Genomic DNA, 25,560 nt, shown 5'->3' on the forward strand with positions numbered 1-25,560 from the left:
AGGCTCTAATGGTTTATTACCTATATTTTCACCCCCACCCCTTTTTAATTTTCTCATTTGGCTGTAGATAAATTGAACTCCAGAGTGAAATTCTCAGTAGGATTCAGGACAGGAATGAGCTGTCAGAGGGTCCTTCAGGCAGAAGAAAAGCTGCTTTGGAGTGAGTGCAGAAATGGGGCAACACTTCATCCTGAGTGGGGAACAGCACCACACAACACACACGGGGAACAAAGCGAGACCCACTCGTTTATTGTCAAAAAAACCTCAAACTTTACTTGTGTTTCTCTCAATAAATAATTTACAGTATTTACAGGCGGTGACACTCCCGTGGGTCTCAGCACAGGGAGGAGCTGGGGAGGCATTTTCAGCATGTCCCCCCTTTGCCTATGTTTTTTTTTTTTTTTTGTTTTGTTTGTTTCCAAGTATCGGGTCCTTCTTGGCCACACTTCACCTTTAACCAGAACTGGGTCAAACACAACCAAAATAAAGTGCTTCACTGTTTGCTTCTAAAACAGGGATACCCCAACAACCACCTCACACCATCAGCCACCACTGGAGCACCCACCTGGACAGAGGGAATGAGCCAAGCCATAACCAGACTTTCCTAAACCACAGCGTGCCATGCTGTGGGGTGATTGTTTTATAGGAAGGGGAGCTCTCAAGGGAATTATTGACCTGTTGGCACACTGTGGCTGGGCCAGCTCAGGCAGCTTTCAAGCAGCACTGTGCGCTCAGAGGGAGGCTGTGCACAGCTGCATTTAGCTGTGGGATAAACCTCTTCTTTGCCCAGAGACACATTTTGTATTTTAAAAGGTGGGGTTTAAACTTCTAGGGAAGATGAAAATTTGTTTTCTCTAGAACAAAGGGAACAGAAAGTCCAAATCAGCCTGGCTGAGCATTAGTGCATTGGGAAATGAAACTGTCCAGTGCTGTGGTCCAGTGGCTGCTCCCCTCAGCACCTCCAAACTGTGATATCCTTATTTCAAAATCTCCCTAAACAGAGTATCTGGGGCATCAGCAAACAAAGCAAGGAGCAAAGTAGTAAACACATCTTTTTGTTTCTTTTCTTTCCTTAAACATTTAAAAACCAATTACATCTTTTCATCTGTACAGTCACACGAGATCAATGCCAGGGCTCTATATATTAAAGAGACAATATAAATTACATCAATTAACACAAGTTTGCATTTCTCTGCTGCTTTACAAATGGAGCTCTAGAGCTGTAAGGACACAATGAATAGTCATGTTCAGTATTTACACCAGGCTGCCTCTTGGCACCAGTTCAGACTGCCAAACCAAGCCTGTTCCCACCTCTTTTGGTGCTAGCTTGTCTCATCACGCCCAGAGACCTCCCTTTTGAGAGCAGGAGGTGCCCCCAAGTGTGACACGTGTTTTGGGGCTTGTTTCTGAGAACTTCCCCCTGACGAAAGGCGGGGGAAACCCACCAGGAGGTCTTAAAGGCGCAGACCAAAGGTGGTCTCGATGTTTGTTCAGTGAGCCACGGGGTGAACCACAGAGGAACACTGAGTGGAGGAGACGGGCAGCACTACATGGTGGGGGGAAGGAGATTATGGATGGTTTCGAGGCAGGGAACAGACATCTGGAGGCAGCTGGGGGGGTCCTCTGCTGCATCCCGTCTCCTGGCTGAATTCTGACATTGCCCCATTTCTGATTCAAGCCCTAAAGGGCTTAAGGTGCAACTGGTCTGCAATGGGGTTGCAAGTCGCGGCCCCAGGATGGGGAGCAGAGCAGAGACCTAGCAGCAAAAATAAAGAGCACCACGCTCCTGCTCCATCCCAGGGCTGGGCCAGGCAGGGAGGGGCTGGAGGGAGGTGCAGTTGGGTCTCCCACTGGGCAGCCACCCTGCTGCCAGTTTCAGGGGACCAGGGAGTGAACGGTGTGAGGAACTCATCCAATGCTGGGCAGAAGTTGCAGAAACCCCTTGAATACTGGCCAGGTTTCTCCCGTTGCCATCAAGAGTCCACGGTGGGTCCAGGCAGAGACAAGGGAGACAGGAGTCAAACTACTGAGTGAATCAGCCAGATGAACTGGCTAAAAGAGGGGATATGCCTTTGAACCACAAAAAATGCAGGCCAAGGCTTGAGGAACGTGTCCTCCTTCCACCCAGAAGGTGCCTGGCACCACCAGACAAGCAAGCGTGGGATCACTGCCCACCATTTGGGCCCCTTGCACCACCTTCTGCAACAGCAGGGCTGTGGGCAGAGCAGGAAAAGCAGAGCCCAGCCCCGGTGAGCAGGACATCCTGCCCTGCTGTGCTGGTCCTGTCTCACTGCTCCATGCCCTCCTCGTGGGCTCTGCTCTCTGAAGACAAAGCCACGTTCACACATGCCAGTGTCACAGTCACCACGTGCACGGCTGGGACCAGGGGAGTGCTACAAGCAGAGTAGCTACAAGGGCTCCCCAGCACCCCCTCGAATGGCAGCAGGAGGAGGGGGAAGTGAGCAAGGTCCAGACAAGGTACAAGTCCAGCAAAAACTCCTGACTGGTCCCACCGGCAGCACATTCCTCCCAGGCAAGAGCTGGGAAGGTGGAGGACTTGCACCAAGAGAGAGACTGAGTTGAGGACAACCCACGTGGCTCTGATGTCCAACCTCTCGTTTTCCAACACTTGCATCTCATGTCTGGCTGCCTCCTGCTCCCCTTTCCCTTCTCTCCAAGGTGTGAAGGAGCAAACCTCTATAACAAGCACAACCAACACAAACACAGCAGTGCTACCCAGAGGGCGGGATGTGTTGCCGTGGGCGCCGTGTTGCCCGGGCTCAGCACCCGTGTCCTTTCATAGAGGTGCAGCTTGTCCTTGTTGGAGTGAAGCATCTTCACGTCCTCAAAGGCATAGTAAGCAGCCAGCATGAAGTTGACATCCCCGGTGGTGAGGAGGTCAAAGACACAGGACTGGAAGTAGAGGTCCTCCACGGGCAGCTTCTCCCTGCACTTGGCTGTGGCTGTCTCGTAGGTGAAGGCCTCGGGCGGGGCGGGCAGGCTGGGCCCCTTCCTCCGGGCACGGCCCTCTGTGGCCTGGGCCGAGCGGACGGCCTGGAAGTCAATCTGCTGGTTGGCTGGACAGCCACGGAGGCACAGGTAGAGGCCCTGGCTGTCCCTGTCCTCCACGGCGTTGACCACCTCCTCCGGCATGCGCACGGCGAAGGTGAGGTAGCGGCCCACCTGCCTCACCACGATGGTGGTGCCGATGTACTTGGCCTGGATCTCGATGTGCTGGCCCGACACCTTCTCTGTGATCTTCAGGCTGTTGGCTCCGTGCTTGTCCCCTCCGTTCTTGGAGCCATCAACGAAGGCGGCGGGGAGCTCGTCCATCTCTGCCTGGTACACCTTCTGATCCACACACTCCTGGAAGCTCTTGAAGATGATGGTGAGCTGTGGGGGAGGAAAGGAGCATGGTTACAGCCAGTGATGACCACCTGAGAGCACCCAGCAGTGGGGTGGGAGGTGGAAGGGCTGGATGCTCACTCCAGACAGGATTGTGACCTTCATTCTCTCAGTGCTTCATCCTAAGAAGTGGCACTGACTTTCAGCCTCCCACACATGGTGATCCTGCTCCAGCCAAAGGGTGAAGACACTTGTGTAGAGATCCAAGACCCAGAGGCTTGACTGAATGCACCACCTGGATCTGCCTGTTATCTCCAGGCCCAGCAGAGGAGCTTCCTTGCAGCTGGAGCTGGGTGGAGCATCCCTGCTCACAGGCCTGTGGCACCATGCCCGTGCACGCAGCACTGCCTCGCCTCCAGGGCTGGCAGATGGCAGCAGGGATGAGCCCTGACTCCCTTGGAGGCGGTGGAGCTTCTCTTCTGACTCCCATGACATTTACATCCCAAGGGCTGGACCAATTTGTTTCCCTAACCAACTGCAGACCAACAGGATTTCTCCCATGGGCCCTCAAACATGTTCCTGCTCCATCTCAGCCCCACAGGCACACATGTGCTCAGCCTGCTCCTGTGGGGTGGCCCTTCTGGGGGTGACTTTGGGGTGGCCTTGGCACTGCTGGGTTAATGGCTGAACTCGATCTTAAGGGGTTTTTCCCAGCCTTAATGATTCCGTGATTCTATGACACAAACACAGCCCAACATGCCTCCTCACCCCTGGCTGGGCTCAAACACAGGCCCCTTCCAGAGGAAGGACCTCCCTGTGCTTGCTCTTCCCTTGCTGGCCTGGCTTTTGGAGGGAAGACCTGGGGAGGAAAATGAGTAGAATTTGCATGTACAAACAGTACAAACTACGCTTCCTCTCAGCTCTTGCAGAGTTGCTCTTGCACCTTTCTGCCCATGAGGGAGAAGAGGCAAAGGGGACCTCCTGCCACGTGGGCCCTGTGAAGGGGGAGACTGAGACCTGGCCAGAGTGGGGTGGGGCTGGAGAAGAGAGCAGAGAACACACAGAGCCCCAAGGACTGAGTGCTCCCATCGTTTCCAGCAGCACGGTGCCCACAGCAGTGCTTCCCACAGCTCATGCTGCAGATCTCATGACTAATCCCTACTCACCACAAGCCTCTGAGGCAGATAACAAGAGAAAAGGCTCAATTAAGATGGTGATCCTGCGATCCCAGCAGGTCCTGGGATCCTTAAGGATCACTTTCCTCAAGCCAGACTTCCTTGCCAGCTTCAGCAGGTTTTGATGCGTTTTAGCAGGTAAGGACATCAGAGTATCATTAAGGGGGTTTATCTGGGAGGGGTCAGAACCTCAGTGCCAGTTCCAGCTCAGGATAAAGGGGGGACATCCAGAGCAGAGAAGCAGCCCCTGTCCTTAACATGCTTCCCTCCCCTCCCCACACACAGGGAGAAGCAGAGCTCCCAGACATGGTGAGCAAGAACATTTTCCAAATGCAAGAGCATGCCTCCTGCTGAGCCTCCCTCTTTCTTTAGCACAAAAAGTGCCCTGTTAGCTTTAGAGCTTGTGCACCAGGGGCGGCACATCAGTTCCTCAGCTCCAGGTCCCTCCTGAAGCTGAGGCTGTGGCACACAAGTCCTGCTGTATCACAGCAGCACAGATTCACTTGGGCTCTCTGTGTTTGCCTTGTACCTTCAGGACGTTTATTTAGTCTATAAAGCACCTCCAGAACAGACTGTTCCCCACAATATGTCTTCACTTGGCTGCAAACCGCAGAGACAATTACAAGCCTGGGTAGAGGGGAAGGCAGAGTGAGGAGCTCAGCTCCCTCCAGGCTTTTCCTGCAAGCTGGAGCCTCCCTGAAGGGCAGTCCTGGGTTTGCTTGGGCCTTGGGGGTGCCCCAAGAGGTGCCAGCATCATTCCTGATGTGGCTGTTCACAGCAATCCCAAGGTGGGAGTCCTCTTCATTAGCAATACCTGGCTTGGCCATGAAGGCCCCCTGAGGTGCAGCCTGCTGTGATGGGGCTGGATGTGCTCAACAAGAACCACATTTCAGGCTGGGGACAAAAGAAGGATGGACATCTGATATTGAGGGCCAAACATTCGAATTCAGAGGAGCTCATGCTCTGTCTTACCCTCCCCAAGGAGATGTGGAAAAGGGGGAAGACACGGAGGAAAGAAAGGCTGCTCTGAAGCCTTTCTGCCCAGGGGGACAAGGCTCACCTTGCTGGTGGCGGTGGCCGAGGAGCCGGGCAGCACGGGCGTGTTGGTGACCTGCACGTTCAGGTAGTTATTGTCTATGAGCGGCCAAGCCCCCTGCACCTTGCAGGTCTGGAAAGTGTCCGTGAAAGTCCTGAGGTGGGGGTCCCCAAAGAGCCCGCAGTGGGTGTAGTTGGGGGCGGCCGAGTGCTTGTGGAAGCTCTTCTCGTAGTGGCAGATCTCGGGGCTGTCGGAGCGCTCCTGGCTGTCCCCGGGGGGCAATGTCCGGAGGCGGGGCTGGGACGTGGGGCCATCCTTGGAGCAGTTGTGCTGCACCATGAGATCGTCTATGCCATGCACGGCCGAGTGGTAGGCCAGGTCTCCCCTGCAGGTGCGGGCGGTGCGGCGCGTGCAGTGCGCGTAGGCCCGCAGCGCCGTGCAGAACTCGGGCGCCTCCTCCGCGCCCAGGTGGTGCGAGCCCGACGTGGCCGCCCAGAACTCAGAGTTGCACTTGAGGATCTTGCATGGAGATGTCACTGTGGGAGGGCAACAGACACAAGGGGGTCAGTGTTGGCTTGCCCAACTCTAGGCCGTCCAGAGGCCACGTCCTCCTCCCGCTGCCCAAACTCATGACACCGGCCCGGCCGCGTGACGGGGCCTCGCTCACCAGACGTGACCCTCTCACATGACCCAACTCTCATGCATCAAAGCCAAAGAAACCAACAGGATCTGCCCCAATTGAAGCCAAAATGGGAAAGAACATGCAGCCTTTAGATGAATGATCATGGGGGGAAACCATGGTGTGGAAGAATGGGATATATTCATAAGCAGTGATGAGGGAGGATCATTAATGCAATGGGGTTTTTAATGCCCTTTTAGGGTTTGACATTCTAAGCTTTGTGCTGCGTGAGTTACTTGGCACTGTGTCCAGACTGATCTCTACCAGCACAAAGCTCTCTCCCTTTTCCTCCTTCACAGGCTTGGAAAACAAAGCAGCGCCACAAGCACTGCTCCCAGGTTAGAGCAGGACCAGTGCCATGACCCACCCTGCAGCACAGCCAGAGGCCATCCACCATCACCAGCGCCACAGCAGTGACGCTGCAGCGCTTGTCCCTGAGCCTCTGTAAAGAAACAGGTGGCCAAAAAACCTCTTTCTTGACATCTGTGCAGCTCTGCCCAGCCCTGGGAGCCCGTTCCCCACCACGGCCCGCTGAGAGAGAACAAGAGGTGGAGGAGAAAAACCGGCACAGCAGGTGCGGGGATGCCAGCGAGCCCCCGCCTTCCCTTCCCTTCCCACCCGCCGTGCGCTGCCCAGGCGGAGGCAAAGCCAGAGGCTGCAGGGCCTTTGCCGGGCTCAGCCGCAGCCCTGGTGCTTCCTGGCAAGACAGAGGAAGGCAAAGAAAATTCAGATCCTGCTTCTTCCCCCCACACACAACGTCTGCTCCCTGGGGCAGTGTGGCTTCCCTGGAGCAGACTTGAAAGCAGCTGTGCGAAAAGCACATGGCCATCGCTGAATGTCGCAGACGCTGCTCTGCCCCTGCCAATCTGGAGTCTTGCTGGGTGAACCCAGGCTCACACTACTTATAATTCATGGCATTTTCCTTCCTCTCCTCTTAATCGACCCCCTCGGAGCGCTTGGAAACAGGATGGGCTCAGGCAGAAAAGGCAGCAGGAGGAGGAGAAGACAAGCCCCACCATTTCCAGATGCTTTCATGGTGCCTTTTGCAGGCGTACCCATATATTCCTGTCTTGGGGCTTGTTTAGAAGGAGCCTGGCAGGGCATCCGTGCCAAAAGTATCTCAGATTTGTTTAGAAAGAAAGTTACAAAACCCAGTATTGTTTCAGGGAAAACAGTATGTTTGAGTTTTAAACATCACAGTGCTGGAAACCTAAACAGAGTTGGTGCTGGAAAATCAGAAAGGGAGACTTAAGACTATAAAACACTGAGCAGTTCGGCCATGAGAAACAAGCCAGTCTCCTCTCTGTTTTGAAGAAGACTGAAGTGCAAATAGGAAATGGTGACAGGTTCCTCACAGTTTTAAAATTCATGTTTAATAAACTCAGATGCTAGCAACAGCACTGAGAACCCGGGAGCTGTTTGGTCTTGGCAGCATCCCACTTAAACCTGCAAGAAGCTCTGTGGAAAGCCTTTAACTCATCATTGACCAGAGGTGACTCAACAACAAGGTTCTGACCTGGGACATGGGCTTATTCTTCTGCATGTATGGGTCAAATTTAAAGATATTTATTATTTCACACCCCTCTCTTGTTCATCCCAGGAGTGTGGTTTTCCAGGACTGTCATAATGGAAGGCGGGAGTCAAAACAGCATGGCAGGAGTGTGACCAGTGCCACCACTGCTGGTTATCCCAAACCCTTGTGGCATCAGGCAATTAAAGTCATTGCTCTCCTAGTTGTTATGCTAATGTGCAGCTTGAGGATGCCTTGGGGTTCCGGTGGCAGAAGGTGCTGTCACTGCAGCCCGACCTGCCCACACAGCCCCAGGAGAAGCTGGAGGACACATCCCTGGACACGAAGGAGCCACACACCCCACAGCTCAGCAAGGCACCAGGATGCACTACACAAAGCATCCCATGCAGGGAGCAGCTTGCAGAGCACTTTGCCTGCTCCAGCCCTTCAGCTGCTGTGTAGAGAGGATTTTTTTAGCAGGAACAAACCCATGCCTCCTGCTCTTTAAGGACTTGCTTCACTCGCTTGGATGAGGAGATGCAGACTGGACAAAGAGGGCCCTGCTGAACAGCCCCCCAACACCCAGTGCCGGGCACATCCTGCTGCTGAACATCCCCCACTGCTGCCCTGCCCGGGGTCACACATGACTTTATAAGGTCCTGAATTAAAAAACCCCAACCGAAGGGAGGGCAGGGAAGCCCATCTCCTTCCTCCCTGCGCCTGAAGGGGGAGCGTTCTGCTCTGCGATGTTATCGCTGCACTTTTTGGCACCGAGCCCCTTCTGGCTGTTTCGCTCAGGGCCCCATATAAGGCCAGATCTCCCAATCCAGGTGCCCCAGCTCTGTGTGAGCAGGGCCTGTGTGTGCCTGGCCTTTCCATGGACACCTCCCCAGCCATCCTCATGGCAAACCCCTCATGCTGCTGGCGAGGGAGCACAGCTGACAAAGGCTGTGCAAGAAAGCAAACACGACCCTCACCCCTCCCAAGCAGCCTTGCCTCGTCCCCTCTGGCAGCAGCTTTGGCACAGTGGTGCAGGCTCATTTGTACCCTGGCCAAGAAACGATGTTTATTCAATTTCGCATAATCTATTTTCCATCGACTCACAATGGTTCTGTTTTTCAACCACAGATGACTTAGCATGGAAACAAATCCCTCTCAAGCAGGAACCCAGCAAGGCTCTCCTGGGATCTGTGAGACATCCCCAAGTCTGGGTGATTTCTCGTCCACGGCAGAGCAGCCTTCATCTCACACACAGGTGACTTCAACCCCTCCAAGCCACCTCCCAACCCTCCCCACGATCTTCTTTCAAGGCCTTGAAAGGTGCCACTCAAACCAGAGAACAAAATTTCCTTTGTTATCTTGAAACCGACGGTTTCAGAAAGCTAAAGCCAGAAAAAAAAACCAGAAAAGCACCTGGACTAGGACAGACCCCTCCCATATCCCCCGTCTGTTCAGGGACACTTCCCATAAGGTCTGTGCCCACTGAAAAGCCATCCCGTTCCTGGGCAGGCTGTTTCGGGAGTTTATCACCTTCACAAAACACGGGTCTTGGTTCTAAGTGGATTTTATCTGACTTCATTGTAAGGACATAAAAAGAACCAGCGATTTTCTCTAAAGCAGTAAAAGGTCCGTTAGTGACGAGTGTGTTTCCCACAAAGATATTTACACACTGCAATCAAGTCCCCTGTCAATCCTCCAGATAAGCTAAACGGTTTGCACTTTTAAGTTCTCGCTGGAAGGTGTTTGCCCGGCCCCACCATCAGATCTCCCTCCAGCAGCCTTGTTTCCTGCACAAACTACCACCCCGACAGGACACGGGGATAAAAACACGCTCACAACTCTCCCGAGGTCAGCCCTTTAACCAGGACATCCCATTGAGCAGGCAATGAATGAATTGTGACCTTTTCCTGAGCTCCTGGTTTGGAAAGTCCTGGTTCTCCATTAAACATCCCATGGACCACCAAACATACACTCAGGGCTCTGGGGTATCAGATGCCCTCATCATCAGTACATTGCATTACCTGATGTCAAATTAAGTGTTCAAACATATGCACACATCTAACTTTAACAGCTTTTAATTATCAGTGCCCCCCTATTCTCCCTACAGCGGGTGTCAAGTAACCTGGGTTTCATTTACCCAAATCAGGCTCTTACAGAAAACTAGCACAAAATCAACATTTAATCTGTTCTCCTGTAATTCCTGTAACAAAGAGAATTACTGGAAATTAATTTCTGAAAGCAAAAGCCAATTCTTTTAAGACTCCTGAATGCACGTTCACCAGACCTGTTAATTTTAAAGTGTTCACTGCTAAGCAATGTTTTTTAATATCCTCTTGGTTCCTAACGGGCTGGAAAGTATTTCATCACCCACATGTGATGCAAATACATCATCCCGCGTTTTTCCAAATACATGGATTGAAGTGTAGATGTGCAAGCCTCACACATGCAGTGAAGGGCCTTTTTGGAGAACACAGTAAAACGTAATTACCTTTGGCCTCAGATCTGAGCACCCAGACTTAGGCTCCTAAACACATATTTATTTAAGTAATCTAAATAAACATATTTATGCTGACACCTCAATAGGAAAGGCACGATTCTCCAAGGTGCTAAATACCAGCAACATCTGCCAGCTTCAAGGAGATGTGGGCTGCTCTGCTCACAGGCAGACAGCAGTCACCACCAGCACGAAAACGAACCCAAAAGTGTTAAAAAAATATAAATCACATTTCTCCTTAGAAACACGGCACAAGGGATTGCTTCCAGCAAGGTATCAGGAGTCCCCAACAAAAACTGAGGGAATGAACACTGTGCTTTGTATCCAGCCCCTTGTGCTGCTCCTGTCCCAGGGGGTGTCCCCATGAGCCATTCCTCATGGTGGCCATGCTGGACCCACACCTTAATGCCCATGAGGGTCGTGAGATTATATACAAAGAAGGAATTTTTTACAATTAGGGTGCTGAGACACTGGCATAGGTTACCCAGAGAGATGGTGGGTGCCCCATCCCCGGACACATTCAAGAAGTCCCTGCCCATGGAAGGGGGGTTGGACGGGGTGACCTTTAAAAGCCCCTTCCAACCCAAATCATTGTGTGATTCTATTTTATGACACGGATCGGCCGGCGCCTTGTCACACCAGGGAGAGAAAGGAGCGATTCGGGGCAGCCCTGATGGATGGGATGTCACGGGCAGGGACAGCTCTCCCGCACCCCACGGGGCACCGCGGGGCGAGCGAGACCCAAGGGCCACCTGACCCAGCCTTGGTGAAAGGATTTGTGCGGGAAGGCAGCGCCGGGCTCTTCCAGCGACCTCCTTTGAACTGTTAATCAAGCACAATCTTGCAGAATAATAGCCTGGTTATTATTGCCTTGTTTGCATAACAAAGAGGCCCAATAAAACTGATTTGACTGTGCTCAGAGGGGGTGTGAAAGATCAGCCCTGAGAAAAGGGCTGCAGGAATGCAGCAAACTGCTCCAAAGCCTCAACCCAGGAAGAAAGACAATGCAATTTGCCATCAAGAAAAGCCCAATAGACCAATAAATTACCCATGTGCAAAGGGATTAGATCAGGTTTCAGTTGCACTGAAGTGGGGGGAGGACCAGGAGGAGGGGACTGAAGGAGAAAAATAAACCTGACTCTCTTAAAGAGCTGGGGCTCATATTTTGCAAGGGTGTGCATGGGGAGGTTGGCTCGGAGGGGCCACCTTCCACACTGGGGCCGAGGATATGTGCTCATTTCCACTGGCAAAAGCAGCAAATGCACTAAATCCAGGCAAAGGCCCTACTTTGTGTACGATGAAAGTGATTCTAGATGTACCCCAGAGTTCACCTCAAACCATGCAGCTTCCTTTAACCCAGTCTTGCTCAAGAGGATGCTGGGGGAAGGAGAAACCAGCTCCTTGAAGTCAGAAGAGGGACACAGAAGCATTTTTCTCGTTTCAGCCCATGTCAATCACTAAATCATCCACAGGACCTGCCATGGCCACCTCCTTTGTGTCCTCAGCACCGAGTTCACGGCCCCCCATCTCTCCTCTGCAGACATCACAGAGACACGGGGCAAGTACAGGCAGGAAACCAGCAGAGTCAGTGTCTTCACCAGCTCCAGCACAAACTGCTGCACGCCGCCGAAGGAGCCCTTGATCGCTGCTGTCACTTAGTCAGCTCTTTTGGCTCCAGACTCGGCTTACGGCTGACCCGGCATGCTCCGCGCCAGCCAAGGCAGCTCTCCCAGCCCCCAGCCAGCACTGCTCCTCCAGGCTCACCTCAGCATCCATGAGCAGGGAGAAGGGTGAGCAGACACCATGGGAGAGGGAACCACCCATGGAGCCGCCAGCCAGGGCTGTGCTGCTCTGAGAACTACCAGCAAAACAATCACAGACTTTGCTCTTCAATCTTCCTCCTGGGATTTGGGCCTTAGTGCTGCCTCTGCCTCAGCCGTTGAGGTTTTGCCTGCTCAGAGGAAGCGGTGCCAGTGGGCGGTTCAGAGGATGCAGGTTTTACTCCTCCACGAGCTGGTGGATGGAGGATGAGCAGGGAGGGAAGTGATAAGGCAGTGATCTCTGATTCTTCATCTGCAGAAGGGCACTAACAAAGCTGGCTCTCAGCAGCACAGGGTGCTGCAGGCTAGGAACCCGTTCTGGGGCTGCACACCTGACTCTCCCCGTTGGGAGTGCACCCGGAGACTTTCACCAACAGCTCCCAAGAGCTGGTAAATTTCCTCAGGTAAACGGTCCAGTTTAGAGACGAGGACACTGAAGGATGTTAAGGCTTTCACCCAAGATGAGCACCGTGGGAAGAGAGGTGAATTAGCACTCTCATGCCCTGCATGAAGCATCACCCTCACTTTCCTCCTCAGCCACCACCATTCATGTCCCATCCCTCTGGAGCAGCGGTCCCTGGATAAGGTCACCTCTGCCAGCCACCCCCACTGCCGAGTGTTTCAGGTTTCCAGCAGACATCTCTCTCCCCACGCCAAAGCTGTTTTCCCAGGGTGCCTTTGAAGGCAGCGCTGCCACCCACCAGCGCCTGGGGGCCCCCCAGGTGTGGCAGCGGGTCCCTCGCCCTCCTCCCCCTCGCCCGGGCCGCGGCAGGGCTGGCAGGGAAACGCTTTCTGCTCACAGGTGTGGATTCCCTCTAGGAATAATCATCCCCGCTGTGCTCTTGTGAAATTTCAACCCTTCAAACGCAGAGGTAAATGAGATACAAAACGAAGAGATGGAGAAAAGCCCGGAGCACATAAATCTGGATGAGGCAAATTTATACAATTAGATGTCTGCCAAAAAATTGCGGCATCTCAATCGGAGGCGTTGGCTTGCGCAGGGCGTGGGGTGGCAGCTGCCCGGCTGGAAGGCAGCAGCCCCACAAGCCCATCGAGACACCTGACTGATGCTGGAGCCCCACCTGGGGATGCAGGGGACCCTGTGGATCCATTCCTGCAGGCTGGGCTCCCATCCAGCACCAGATTCCCTCCCCATCGCTCATACCCCACGGAAGCCACAGGGTCTGTTCATCTTTCACAGCCACAGACCTTCAGAGGTTTGTTTATTTTTAAATGCTGCCTCTCCTGGACTCAGGTTTTAAATTTAAGAAGAAAAAGTAACTTTCTAACTGGAACCCACTCCCCCAGTCCCACTGCCCCCCCCTTGTATACCAGCACAGTGATGCTTTGTCATCACTGTGGGCTGGCAAAGTTTGGAGTCATGTCCTGCCACATGCCCTTGTCATTTCAGAAAGGACCAGCTGGAGTGTGTCACACAGCAGGAGAAAAAGGTAGCTTGTCCAAAACCCAAAATGCCATAGATCATTACTAAGGCTTTGGGGACCAAAGTCAACAGCTGTCCAGGAAGGAGAGGAAACCAAGGGAGGAGAAAATTCTTTGGCCTCAAGTGAAGCTTGCTCTCTGCCTGACCCATAAAACCTGTACATCAGGGACAGCTCTGCTTGCTGGGAACTGAACGGCCAAACACTTCTGGATGCTCATGTAGTACCAAGTGGGACTCGACACCCTTCTGAAGGACCTGCTGTCCCTGCAGCTGTGGGTACATGAGACCCTGGCCACCCCACACACCACGGCCAGGCCGTCAGACAGAGCGGCTCAGTCTGTGCCTACCAGGGCTGTGTGTGTGTCGGAGCCAGCTTGTTCTCTGCAGTGAGAGCCCAATGACTTCATCAAGGGGATGGCATCTGGTTTTGCAGTTGGCTATAATTCAATTCTCCCCCTTGCTGCAGGAATTTCAGCTGGTGGAGCAGTGATTTACTCAGCCGGGCTGCACTTGAGTGCAAAGCAATCTTGAGGCTACAATCGAACGCACTGTTATTTTGAGAGCTCACAGACAAGGGAATAAATATCCTCTTCTTTTCATCCCAGTAGCTGCCAAGTGCAGGCTACAGAGCTTTTTAAAGGCATTTAGGAGCTCTCCTCTAACAAGTGCACTCTGGATGCTGTGCACGGTCAGGCAGGACCCTGCCTGCACAGTTCACTCCTGATCTGTGGCATCAGGACGGGATTTGCAAGGACAGCCAGACACAGGTCAGGGCACCCCTCACCTGCCCACCACAGCTGCATCTCCACACAACCCCCATCCTCCCCAAAACCCCTTCTCTGTCACCCCAGCACACATCACTCCTGGATTACAGCAGCCCTGAGCTCACCTCAGCCCTCTTCAAACCACCTGGGACCCTGAGGCTCTTTTGGTCCTGGCTTCCTACACTCCCCCTTACTCCAAGTCTGGTGTCTACTCCAACAGGAAAAGCAAATCAGACAAAATCAAACTCATCCAGAGGGATCAAAAGCCCTCATCTTTGACCTCTTTCAGGGTCTCACCAACACTTATCCCTTGGGAGCAGTAGGGCTTGGCTGTGGGATCCCCTGAAGGACTGACAGGCTGAGGAGGGGCTTGCTTGGGCCACACACTGCCATGCCAGAGCCTACGGATGCTTTATGGGATGTGCCCATCAGGGAGCCAGAAGAGAGACCACAAAACTCATTGTCACTGGGGCCGCAGCCTGGCTCTCCAGGGACAGCAGGTCAGGGCACAGCCCAAGAAGAGCCCCCAGGTCAGGAAGTTTTTATGGTTGCCCAGCCCTGTGAGCACTTTCATGTGCACATCCGACTCAGCACAGCTGTCCAGGCCACAGAGAAAGAAATCTCCACTGTTCCCATGATAAACCCAAAGTCACTCTTAACATTGCCTTGTGCCCAGTAACCAAGGGCCAGGAATCCCACGATTTTCTGTGGAAAACAGCAACATATCCACTCCATCTACAACAAAAACAAGGCGCCTCCTTCCAGCCCCACAACGTGCCTTGCTGGCAATGGCAGAGGACTCCCTGTTCCAAGTACGAGACCAGCTCCAAGCTTGCAACAAAACAGGGAAGCCAAAATATTTCCAGGTTTACGTTTGAATCCCTCCCTTCTTCTCTGCCCTGACTACATCCCGCACAGGCGCGTCCCTCCCCTGCCTCCACCTTCCCCAGGATGGGCTCCATATTCACAGCACTGTAGAGGTTATTTTAGCCTCTAAACTATCTCAGTTTTGGCTTAATGCTGCCATCACCTCCCTGCTGATGAGACAAAAGCCATTTATTGACTATCCTGATACACCTCCAATAAGGCTGGATCTTTATCTGGAAACCACTTGTGCTGCTTGGATGGACCAAGAGCAGAAAACTCCAAATTTTTATGGAGGCAGAAGCGTATTACAGCCAAAACAGCCAAGCTGGAAACAAACAGGGAAAGCCAAAGCAAACCTGAGCCTGCTACACCTGGGGCAAAAACACCCAGGGCCGAATTCTGGAAGTACAAAAGGATTTGCAAGAAAACTAAGCACAGCTTGTACTGGGAGGCACAGGTTTGGTTCACCCAGGAGATCAGGGTCTCAGCTGGGAGAGCACCCATGAGCATCCAACACTGGGACTTGGCACAAGCTCCAAGGAGAATTTCTGCCAAGGAAACAGTGGCGTGCTCTGCACCCAGACCTCCTTCCCCAGCTGCCTCACGGTCACCCTGACCTACGGCCAGAGCACCCAGCCCAAGGGCACTGGGTGGTGGAGCTGCCCAGGAGGCAGCAGGGCAAAGCCACCAGTGCGAGAGCAGCACAAGTGGGAATCCAGCCCGGGCTGCGAGCGTGGGGGGGGGTTAAGCAAATAAATAAATAGGGCAGGACTCGGCGAGGCACTGATCTGACACGCCGAGCGCCCGCTTGGGCAGCCTCCAGCGGCCCTGCTCACCTGGGGCTCCCAGGAGGGCTGCAAAGGAACCCACAAATTCCCAGGAAACATAGGGAAAAAAGATATGGCGGGGAATAAATCCCCCCTTTTTACCTACCTTCCCACCCACAAAGCTTTTTAAAAAGCCCCCAGCCTCCTTGGTGCTGGGAACCTGCTAGGAACCTACAAATTCCCAGGAAGCATATGGAAAAAGGATATGGCAGGGAATAAACCCCCCCTTTTCCCTACCTTCCCACCCACAAAGCTTTTAAAAAGCCCCCAGCCTGCTCGCAGCCCACGGCACGGGGAGCCCCGTCTCCGCCTGCGCCCCGCTCCCGCGGGCTCTGGATCGCCTCGTTCTGCCAGTTCTTTGCACCTTATTTGACTGCTGAAGGGAGAATCAAACAAAGCAGCCAGCCAGATCTCCTATCAAGTTCTTTCTTGCACCGTAAATCTCACAGCCTCGACGCTTTGCAACTCAACCGCTCCAAAAAGGGCGTTAAGCAACACATAAGGGAGCAGCTCCAGAGTTTCCAGAAAAAAAAACCCCAAAAAACAACAGGGGGTTCAGCGTCCAGCCTGCTGGGAAGTTTCATGGGAAGAGTGGGATCCAGAGAGACACCTCAGTGCTAAGGGCAGCGCTGAAAAGGTCTTCCTGGAAGAGGGCGAAGAGGGCAAAGATGGGAGGAAGGGCGTAAAGCAGTTATTTATTTATTTCCTACATGTGTGTGCAAGACTACTTCACCTACGGTTATGCAAAAGAAAGGCAGAGGAGATTTAAAAATTAATAAATTTAATTTTTTTTTTAAATGAAAGTTTTACAAAAATAAAAAGGGAGATAGGGCGATTTAAGCCTTAGAGTTTTTCTATCGCCCTCCTGCTTTCTCTCAATTTTTGCTCTCCCTTGCAAGTGAAAAAAAAAAAAAAAAGAGGTAAAGAAACTGGAGAGTTTTGGAAGGAACAAATCCGCCTCTGTGGACTGGGTTTCCCCTCCCCCAACAAAAACAAGCACTCAGGGCTTGAAGGAATTTGCAGGCAGAGATCTGCCAAAAACATTGTGAAAAACTATGGGGGATTCATTGGAAACAGATGGCGTTTTCAGCTGTAATTCTGAAATTCTCCCCTTTTCTGACACAATACAAACATCGGGGCCGGGGGCGGCGGGGGGGCCGAGCCCCGCGGCGGGTGCGAGCGGCCGGCCCGGGGGTGCCGATGCTCTCGGGACCATTTGGTTGCCATCCCGCCCTCGGACAGCACAACAGCTCCCGGCCCAGCCACGGCAAGTTTTCCGAGCAAACGAGGCTGCCGAGCCCCCAGAGCCGTGCGGCGGTGAGCGACAAGGGGCGGCCGCCCGGAGCGCCCGCGCATCCCCCGCCCGCCCGCCCAGGTGCGCCCCGCGGCCGCGCTCCCCCCGCCGGGGCCGTGCGACCCCCGGGCCCCCCCCGACCCCAAATCACACCGCAAACACCAACCGAGCCCCTCCGAGACCGCTCCTCGGCTCTGCCCTCCGCGGGGGCTCGCAGCGTGGAGCACACACCGCTCTCACGGCAGAAATTTCCGATGGGGGTGTTCATACGTGGGTCACCCCACCGGTGTCCCCCCTTCCCTTGGCGGCAGCCGCGAAGGGCAGAACGAGGTAACCTGGCGCTGTCAGGAACACCTCCCTCCTCCCGGCTGCCTTCGCCGCTTTGATTTCCACCATCTCCTTCCTTGTGGGATGAGGAGCGGGGAGACAAAGAAGATGAGGTCAAGGAGAAACACCCACCGCAACGGCTTGGGGAACGGGGAATTGGGGGTGCACGCACCAAAACCGAGCCCCACTTGCTTATTTTAAACATGTGGCAAACTGCTGCGAGGAGAGGGAGAGGGAAAGAGGCCCAGGGACAGGGGAACGGGGGCGGCGATCCAAGGGCTGCCAGAAACACAAGGAAAAAGTCCGCAAAATAAAGAGGCTGTTCCTTACCTGAAGGGAAGATGCAGAGAAAGACAGGGAGGATTTGGAAAAGTCCCAGGGCTGTGGATCCTGCCCCTCTCCCCATACCCATCCATCCAGCTCGAGCTTTATCCACTATCCTCTCCCTGGAAGAAGAGTTTAAAAAGAAAAAAAAAAAAAGGAGAAGGGGAGAGAGGAAGAGGGGAGAAAAAAGGGAAAAATAAATCAGTCGAAAGAACTTGGGGGAAAAAAATGAAATCAAAAGCCCCGCATGGCTCCGCAGAGCGCGGCAGGCACGGGCGGCCCCAGCTCCGGGCTCTGCACTGAAAGATTACACAGACTTTTTCTCCTTCTTCTCCTCCTCTCCGTCCCCTCCCATTCCAACCCAGCCCCAGCCATCAATCATCCCGCTGCCTCCCAATGCCTGCATCCTCCGCTGCGCCTCCTCCTCCGAGCGCGCCCGCCTCCCCGGCCATGCTGCGGGAAGGGGCGGGAGCGGCCGCGGCCATGGGAGCCCGGCTGGGAGGAGCGGGGAGAAAGAGCCGGGCAGAGCCCGGAGAGGGGGCTGGAGAAGGTGATGGGGCCACCAAGCTCTGCTGTGCCCCCAGGGAAGGGGTGGCGGTGGTCTCACGCAGGATGGGTAACGGGATGTGTGCCAGCATCACAGCTCGGTGGCACTTTGGGAGAGGGGCTTCCTCCCCCCTCTTCGGGTCTCAACACACACTGTCCCTTCCCTGCCCCTCTCTCATGGGCCTACTAAGAGCCCTTTGATCCAAAGAACAAGGTAACCTGGCCCTGGGATCTCGCTCCCAAAAAATTAAGCAGTTTGGGGTAAACGGGCTGTTGTACAGCACAGGAGGGAAACTGAGGCAGGGAGGCTTTAGGCAGCTGTTGCGGGGTAGGGGTTGTGACAGCGACACTGAGGTCTCCAGCCTGCTGGGGGATGGCGTTCCCCCAGCACATGGAGCTCCTCCATGTCTTCCCAGCCTGGCACCATGGTAGGTGAGAGTTTCACAACAGTTCCAGGTCATTCACCCGCACCTGCACTGGCAGGGTGAAGTAACCCTAGGTGACTCAGAAACAGCAACTCTCATAGATCCTTATCATAGACTGGCACTCCTTACATAGGGGCATGGCTGTCAGGTGCCCAAATCCAGCCGCCAGCCCACCAAGGACCGATGGAGATGAATAACCATACCTAAACCCACTCAGGGCCACCACCACTGCCTCCTCTGCACTTACGGACCTGGATGTTCACTGGGGAAAATCCTCACTAATTGTGTTGGCAGGATTGTCCCAGGGTCTCACTTTTAAGCCTCCCTTAGAGACCCTCTGGGCAGTCCCAGGCAGACACCAACCCTGGGAGAGCCCTGCCTGCTCACAGACCATCAGATGGAACAGCAGCTTGGAGCACACAGGCATTTGCCTGCTGGGCTTCAAGCTCCTGCTCTTTTCTCCCTTCCGCAATGCCACATCGTGTGGAGGTGAGCAGATTGGATGTGCATCCCCACCATCCCAGGGGTCTGTGCCACCCATGAGAGGGCTAGGCCGGGAGGAAGGCATCCACTTAGCTTGGATCTCTTAAAAATTCCCCTTGAGGGATGTTTTAGCCACAGTGAACTAAGACCACTTCTGAATGAGGGTGCCCACGAGTGTGGGCTTTAATGACTTCCCTGTTTTGGATCATTAGCTCTCCTTTGATGGCGTGTCCCCTTGCCATCCGGATGTTTCATCTCCTTTCTTTTGGGGTTCTTATGCAAAGAATAAAAGGATGCTGGTTGTTTTACACTACCCTTCTCCCAGCTCTGTAAGACCATGCTTCTTTCCTCCTGCAGGTTGGTATAGGTTGGGATACTCCTTGACATTTCTTCTAATTATTCTTGGAAATCTCCTCTTCTAGCTCATAAACATCCTTAAGGATGCTTTTTTGAGTGACTGTGGCTTAAATCTCTAATAAGAGTTTGTGATCTCCTTCCTGTCATGGATTGAATTTGTGATCCAGTACAACAAATATCCCATAGAAGAAGGAAGAGGAGATGGGAATAAATATCCAAGAAGCAAAGATATCTTTTAACACCTATCTATTTCTCCATGAGGGGAGTGAGACCCCATGCCTCCAAATGAAGGAGAAGCTTCTCTAGGGCTTTATCCAGGCTGCAACAGGAATTAAAACACTGCAGCTTTTCCATCTGGGACCCAGATGGGATCCAAAAATCCTGTGGCCTTGCCTGCCTAACGGAATATCTGTCCTGATCCTGCTGGTCCTAGAGCTGCACTCAGACAGTGTCCACTAAAGTCAGAGGGAGCTCTGTGTGCAGAGGAGCTGCCAGAGTGGGCAGAGCTGGGCAGGAGATGAAAGCTGGCAGGCCGGATCCAGACCTGTAGCAGAGGCAGTGTGGGAGGAACGCCGACTCGAAGCACCTCTTTGTGGGGGATGTCAAACAGGGGCAAATATGTCCAAACCCTGCCAGCTGCTCCTACCACCCAAGAAGAAATGCCTGCTGATGGGATGTGTAGGCAGCTGGAGCTGGAAGGGGCCTAGGGGGAGGAGAGAGAGGGTCTGTGAGCTGGGGAGAGCCCAGGGAAGGGGGGCAGATCCAGGGGATGGGGCTCCAGACCTCAAATCCCTTCCTCTTGCTCCCACCCTCTCCTCTTGCAATGCGACTTTTGCTTTTATTTCAAAATAAAAAACATAATTTCTGCTGTTATCCTGCCTGATGACATCTAACACGATCTGTTTAACTAAAAAAAAAACCCATCTGAATTACGAACTTTTAAAACCCAGCTGTTAAATAGCTGCTGGGAGGCTGCTTTGATGGTTTGACCTAAAGCACCACTTTAGTATTGCCGTTTTGGGGCAGGCTGACACATTGCAAGGATAGCCTGGAATCCAGTCTGAGGCATTACAGTTAAAATAAGACCCTTGATGGAAATTCTGCCACTGGTGTAGGGAAAACTGTGCTGCCATAAAGCAACGGTTGGATGCCCCTGGCTCCAGTTTGTAAAAATTTCTCCTTGATTTTGCTCCGTTGCATCATGCATTGCAAATGGGATTGCTGTTCTTGGCACTGATCAAAGCAGCGGATTTCGCTGGAGAAAACAACAGATGTGTCCAAACCGTAACTTCGGGGAGGAAAAGGCCCCAAATAAGGTGTGTTTCTGAAATCCTGCTCCCCCTTACACGTTTTTGAAATAAACTTTACCTTTCTGTTTAGCTGAATCAAAGCTCTGGACTTTAAATCGCCTACTGAATCAGAGGCTGTGTGAAATTCAGATCTGTGCCCTGCTTTATGGGGATATCTAGGCTTGCAAATGTGGAGCTACTGCATTTCCCCCAACTTCTTTCCTTCTCCAAGCCCATGCAGAACTCCCTGTTCAGGCAGGGGTTGCGCCTGATGCTCCTTGCAAACAGAATGTGGGAAACCACCCACCGCTGACATGCAACCACGGCAGCGGCTCAGCTCTGGGGCACAGGCACCTCCGTGGTCATCTGCACCTTGTTGCCGTGTTTGGTGTCATTGTGGAGGGGTGACATGCAAATCACAGCCTTCCCCGAGGTGTTTGCAGGATGCTGGAGGAGTCTCAGTTCCCGTGGGACACCCAGCTGGGCTGAACTTTCCTTTGCTCTGCCCTGCGTGGCTGTGGGCTTCAGTGGGGCTGAGTGAATGTGGCTGATTTGAAGCCAGAGGTTTGCAGATGAGGGCTGCCCTTCCAGCCTTCCTAATGGAATCATTCACTACCTGTAATTATATGGCTAAAATAGTAAACATGGGTATTTCTGAGGGCTGCAGCTAGTAGTTAGAGGAGTGGATGTCGGGGCTCCTGATCTGCTCCTGACTCTCCCGTGAACTTTCTGTGTGGCCACTTTTCACACCACTATCTCCACACTCCTGCTCTGCCTCAGGACATGGTGCTCAACTCATGGCTTGTCTGGGATAAGCCATAATCACTCCTGCAGGAAGCTAATCCTGAAATGCTCTGCAGGGATGTGTGCGTGTTTGGGGTGAGCAGCAAAAAGCAAGCTGCTCCTTAAAGGAGGAAGAAAGGAAGTTTGGAACGGAAACCCCCAAGTTGTTGCCTGGAGAGGTTTGACAACTGATCCCAAAATGTTTGTGAAAATAAAAGCAAACATTTGTGTACGGAACAATTCCCTTACTAAAGAAAAAAAAACCCCTCTGAATAAGAAGAACCAAAAATACCCCAACATCTTTATGCAGTAACAGCCACCTCTGATATCTGCAATTAAATTTAAAGACCTTCCTTTTACTCATCATTCCAAGCTGCCAAATGCGCATCTAAACCCCCTTCCCTACCAATGTTTCCTTGCAGGTAGAGCAGGAAAATGTCCCCCCAGGATCTCCTTAGTGCCCTGCACTGAACTTTGGCAGGCAGAGGGGATGGCACAGAGCTGGGCTTTGAAGGGCGATCTACTCCTGCGTAGCAAAGTGCAGAGAGGAGTTTGTTGGTGTATCTAAATCCTCCTTCCCACAGCTGTGAGCATCAGCCTCACCAACCTGGCTGCGTAAAAGAGGCCAGTTGTGAAAGGTGGAAAAAAAAATTACAGCTTTGTGCCACCAGTAAATGAAATGTAAGAAGTCTTTGTTGACCTGCATCCTTGCAGATTAACTGATTATCAGCAACCCCCACTGAAGTCACAGTGGGTAACTTCTCTCCTCAAATTGCCTGCTCCAAGCCCACAGCCATAAAAATCACCTCTAAATGCTGAAAAACAGCCAGGCTGTATAAGGGGAAGGGCAGATGGGCTGGTGGAAAACTTCCAGTCTCACCCACGACAGAAAACAAACCAAGCAGGGATATTTTAAGGCAAATAGAGTTCATCACATTGACTTCTCGTTTTTGGACTTGTTAACACTCATTTGTGTCTCTCCCTTTCCCTCACTTGCAAAGCCCTGGGGGGGCCAGGCCTAATTCGCACACATGGAAACTTGTAACCATCCCTTGTTCGGCAGTGTTTGGAGGGCTGGCTGGAATTCACCAGCTGTATATTTCATTCTCTGCAGGGAGCTGGTCTGCCTGGCCCAGTCTCCTCTTTGGGGGTAGATATCAAGCAATATCTCTGTAGTGTATCTTCTTCACGTCTAGGCTCCCCTCTAAGCAAAAACAGAAGATGGGCTGGGAGGTTCCCCAGAGCAAGTGCAAATGGCCAAATGTCAGCTCAGCAGAAAAGATGGCTAAGTCTGAACTGCCAAAAAAATTATCAGAATCAGAGAATCACAGAATGGTTAGAGTTGGAAGGGGCCTTAAAGAACATCTAGTTCTGATTCCCCTGCTATGGGCAGGGACACCAGAAGAATTGCAGAGAACTGGGTGCTTATCAGCAGAGACAGAAGCCAGTCTGTGTGATGGGACAATCTTTCTCTGCTGCTTTTAAAAGCCCCTGACATCTCGAGAAAGTGCAAACATAGCCCACGAATTCCCCACCTCTGACTGACAGGTCAGCCAAGGACATCTCCTCGATCCTATTTAAAGGTGGGAGATGGCATCGAGTGTTTGCAAGCCTACATCTGCAGCCCTTTGAGCAAGGGCTGTTTGAAGGATCCTCTGGAAAAAGCTCTGTGAAACCCAATCAGCCTTGCCAGGTCTCCTTCTGTCAATTTGCAGCAGCAGGGGCCAGAAATACAACCCAACACAGGATGCCTTTCCTGCATTCTCACTTGTGAGACACTGAGCGACAGTGACCTCAGCTGATTTAAAACTTTGCCCCGAATATCTGAGAAAGAGACATTCCTTCTTATGGGGGGAAAACTCCCCAAACCCGAACAACTTTAATCCAGCACTTCTGTGGGTATTTTGGCAAAGGAAAATTGGAGTTTTTGTGAAGAGGGAGCATCGTGGAGTTGGCACCAGGAGTCCTCCCGGGCGTGCCTGGCTCGGGGCCGGGCTGGGTTAGGGTTGGGCTGGGATTAAGGCTGGGACTGGGGCTGGGGTTTGAGCTGGGACTAAGGCAGGGTTGGAGTTGAGCTGGGACTGGGATGAACTGGGCTGGTACTGGGCTGGACTGGGATTGGGCTGGGCCGGGGCTGCGGCCCCACTGGGTGGTGCTGTTATCCCTGCGCCGCCTGCAAAAGTATCCAGTTTATAAAATAAATGCAATCCAACGCCGCCTTAAACCACATGACATAACAGCAGCTTGCGAGCTCCCATTAAAATCTCAATTTGGGGAAATTGATTCTACCTCTGAGCAATTGCGATGCAATTACTCCAACCGGCAGCAATCAAGAATCACATCAAAACAACACCAAACTTTCATCTCCTGCCTCACAACCACCACCACAACAAAAAGCACCTGTCTTGCAAACGCAGCCCGGTTTCCATAAATATATGTAATTTTTAGGAAGGGCAACGTGCATGTCCCAGAGTGGAAGCTCGGACAGGGGCTGCTCTGCCTGGTGCGTTTGACCTGTCCTGTTTGGAGGCTTTATTCTGTCCCCCCGTCTCCCGGAGGAGATTTTGGGCTATTTACGGGCTCAGGACATCAGGAACGAAGTCGCTCCCGCTTCCCTGCCGCACTCCAGCTGCCCATCCTCTCCCTGCGCACAGATGTGCCCATCCCAGCCGTGTCCCACATCTGCCCAGCTGTCACCCCCCGCCTTCCTCCCTCGGGGCTCCTAAACCCCCCAAGCACTTCGGAACCAGCGAGAGCTTGGTGTCCCCGCTCCGGTCTCGATAACCGCGATCAGCCCCGGGATGAGCAATCTGAGGGAAAGGGGGAAATATTGGGGAGGATGTTTACAGTTCTCATCAGTGCTCTGCAAGGAATTACTCGACTGACTTAGCGCAGCAGGGAGCAGCTTTAGTGGCAACCATCAGAAGGGAGGATAAATGAATAACCTCATGCATGCCAGCTAGCGCCGAGCCGGGCAGGCAGCGCTGGGCAGGGGGAGCGGGAAGAATCCAGGTTCTTTATAAAACCGGCCGGGCAAAGGGGGAGCCAGGAGGGGCCCGGGAGCCTCAACAGGTCCGGAGGAGGAAGGGCCATGCAGGGAACCGGGGGACATGCGGCCGGGGGTCCCCAGCCCCCTCCCCGCTTACCTTGGCGGCCGCATCAGCCTCTCCAGCCCCGCGGGGGTCGGTGCAGGCAGCGGCGGCTTTTTTTTGTATTCTTTTTTTTTCCAGGAGGGGTAAATAAATCAAAAATAAAAGACGAAATAAAATAAAACCCAAAGGAAATAAAATAGTAAAAGCCCCCAAGGGTCTCAGCGGGGGTGGCGGGGCGCTGGAGGCCGAGGGGCGCGGGCAGCCCCCCGCCCTGCGCGCAGCCCCGGCGGGGTGCAGGCGGCCTCGCTCAGCGGGACACGGGGAGCCGCATCGCCCTCCCGGAGCATGTGAGAGGCAGCCGAGGAGATAGAGCCAGATAGGGAGGTCCCCTCCCTCCTCCCTCCTTCCCTTCTCCCTCCTCCCTCCTTCCCTCCGCACACGCCGAGCAGCGTCGCTCGCAAGGAGCGGCGGAGGGAGGGAGGGAGCGAGGGAAGGAGGCGCAGCCTCGCGAAGGGGGGGCTGGCGGTCTCCGCTGCAGCACCCCCGACCCCCAGCACCCCCTCTCCGTGTGCAGGCAGACCGGGCTGGGGGACGTGGAGAAAGGTTTCAGGGTTTTCCCGGAGTGGCGGGGATGCTCCACCTGCAGCAGGAGGAGATGAAGGGGAAGTGGGGTTTGGGG

The 25,560-nt window shown here is 53.4% G+C and overlaps 1 protein-coding gene across 1 annotated transcript; it reads right to left on the reverse strand.

Moving 5' to 3' along the window:
- Positions 1-226: 226 nt before the first annotated feature.
- RGMA (repulsive guidance molecule BMP co-receptor a) lies at positions 227-25,245 on the reverse strand. Its single transcript, XM_030955196.1, has 4 exons — positions 24,936-25,245; positions 17,913-18,028; positions 5,581-6,092; positions 227-3,393 (listed from the first exon to the last, which is right to left on the reverse strand). Exons 1-4 carry the CDS (start codon positions 24,947-24,949, stop codon positions 2,698-2,700), a joined length of 1,338 nt encoding a protein of 445 aa, XP_030811056.1. The 5' UTR covers positions 24,950-25,245; the 3' UTR covers positions 227-2,697.
- Positions 25,246-25,560: the final 315 nt, after the last annotated feature.

This window comes from Camarhynchus parvulus, chromosome 10, assembly GCF_901933205.1.
Source record: "Camarhynchus parvulus chromosome 10, STF_HiC, whole genome shotgun sequence".
NCBI lineage: Eukaryota > Metazoa > Chordata > Aves > Passeriformes > Thraupidae > Camarhynchus > Camarhynchus parvulus.

Bases quoted from the DNA above. Each gene is read 5' to 3' on its own strand.
- RGMA (XM_030955196.1), bottom strand. The intron at 6,093-17,912 runs GTAAGGAACAGC...GCCCTCCCACAG, and splicing joins TCTCTGCATCTTCCCTTCAG to TGACATCTCCATGCAAGATC. The intron at 3,394-5,580 runs GTGAGCCTTGTC...CCTCCCCCACAG, and splicing joins CGGCCACCGCCACCAGCAAG to CTCACCATCATCTTCAAGAG.